The sequence below is a fragment of the Trypanosoma grayi genome (assembly GCF_000691245.1).
Source record: "Trypanosoma grayi strain ANR4 Tgr_2168_V1, whole genome shotgun sequence".
Classification (NCBI taxonomy): Eukaryota; Euglenozoa; class Kinetoplastea; order Trypanosomatida; family Trypanosomatidae; genus Trypanosoma; species Trypanosoma grayi.
Genome location: NW_008827786.1, coordinates 1 through 1180, shown reverse-complemented (window position 1 = coordinate 1180; position 1180 = coordinate 1). Strand labels below are relative to the sequence as shown.

The following is a 1180-nucleotide window of genomic DNA, read 5'->3' as shown; positions in this document are numbered from 1 at the left end:
GTGTCGCACCACTTGCTGGGCCGGAAAAGGGGTTTGCAGCTGGTGCGGCGGGAGGGATTGCAGTCGTGTTTAATGTTGTAATGTCAGACTGTAAGAAGAGAAACAACGCACGCATATTTTCTGCGTACACGCGACGGTCTTGCATTCTCTGTTGGCGCTGCTGATGACGCTGCTGAAAAACAGATTCTACCGAGCGCTGTTGTCGCTGACGGCGACGCAACACGAATACGACGTAGCAGAAAAAAACGCATAGCGAGATTGTGGCAAAGATTGTGAAGGAGCACGCCGCGTAAGCCCAGGAGAACCTCCACGCCTTTGTCATAATCGTTTAAAAACCCAAATGAGATGNCCTGTGGCTGTGTTGTTTGCTTTTGTCTTGCAACACAGCCTTGTGTACGCCGACAGACGCGCCTCTCTGCAGTATTCCAACACACAATAACGGTACAGGAGCCGCCGCCCTTTCCACCATGAGCAGGCCTAAGAGCCGCGCGGACAACCAACGACGGGTGACCGGAGTCCCAGAACGAAATAAGTGACGGGGGCGTCCGTCGCTTTCCTTCGGCGAGCAAGCGAAAGAGTTTATCTTGCTATCTTGCACCACTCACGCGCGCATCAGAGTAAAAAACAAAAAAACAAAAACAACAACAACAACAACAACAGGTGCAGCAAACAGAATGAGTGTATTTGCCGTGTAGTAAAACGTTTGCATGCCACACAGGATATTCAGGGAGTCGAGCGTGATGCCGCACCCAATTCGATACTCCACTAAAAGGCAAAGTGNCAAGCGAAAGAGTTTATCTTGCTATCTTGCACCACTCACGCGCGCATCAGAGTAAAAAACAAAAAAACAAAAACAACAACAACAACAACAACAGGTGCAGCAAACAGAATGAGTGTATTTGCCGTGTAGTAAAACGTTTGCATGCCACACAGGATATTCAGGGAGTCGAGCGTGATGCCGCACCCAATTCGATACTCCACTAAAAGGCAAAGTGTGTACACGCGTACACCGCCTAAAACATATTTGTCCGTGCCATACAACTTGACATTGAGGTAGCGCATCATAACGAGATGCAGCAGACACTGGTAATAGGCTCACGCCGTCGCAACGCACCTTTCCCCAGGGCAGGACATGCAGTACTTCACAGGCGACAATGTTCGTGGGGTTTTCGTACGCAGC

General features: G+C 49.9%; 1 protein-coding gene across 1 annotated transcript; it reads right to left on the bottom strand.

Annotated features, from left to right (window-relative positions):
* DQ04_21681000 (hypothetical protein) lies at positions 1-322 on the bottom strand (the record flags this gene model as incomplete). Its single annotated transcript, XM_009318028.1, has 1 exon — positions 1-322. A coding segment is annotated over one exon (322 nt), but the record flags the coding sequence as incomplete, so codon positions are not given.
* Positions 323-1180: the final 858 nt, after the last annotated feature.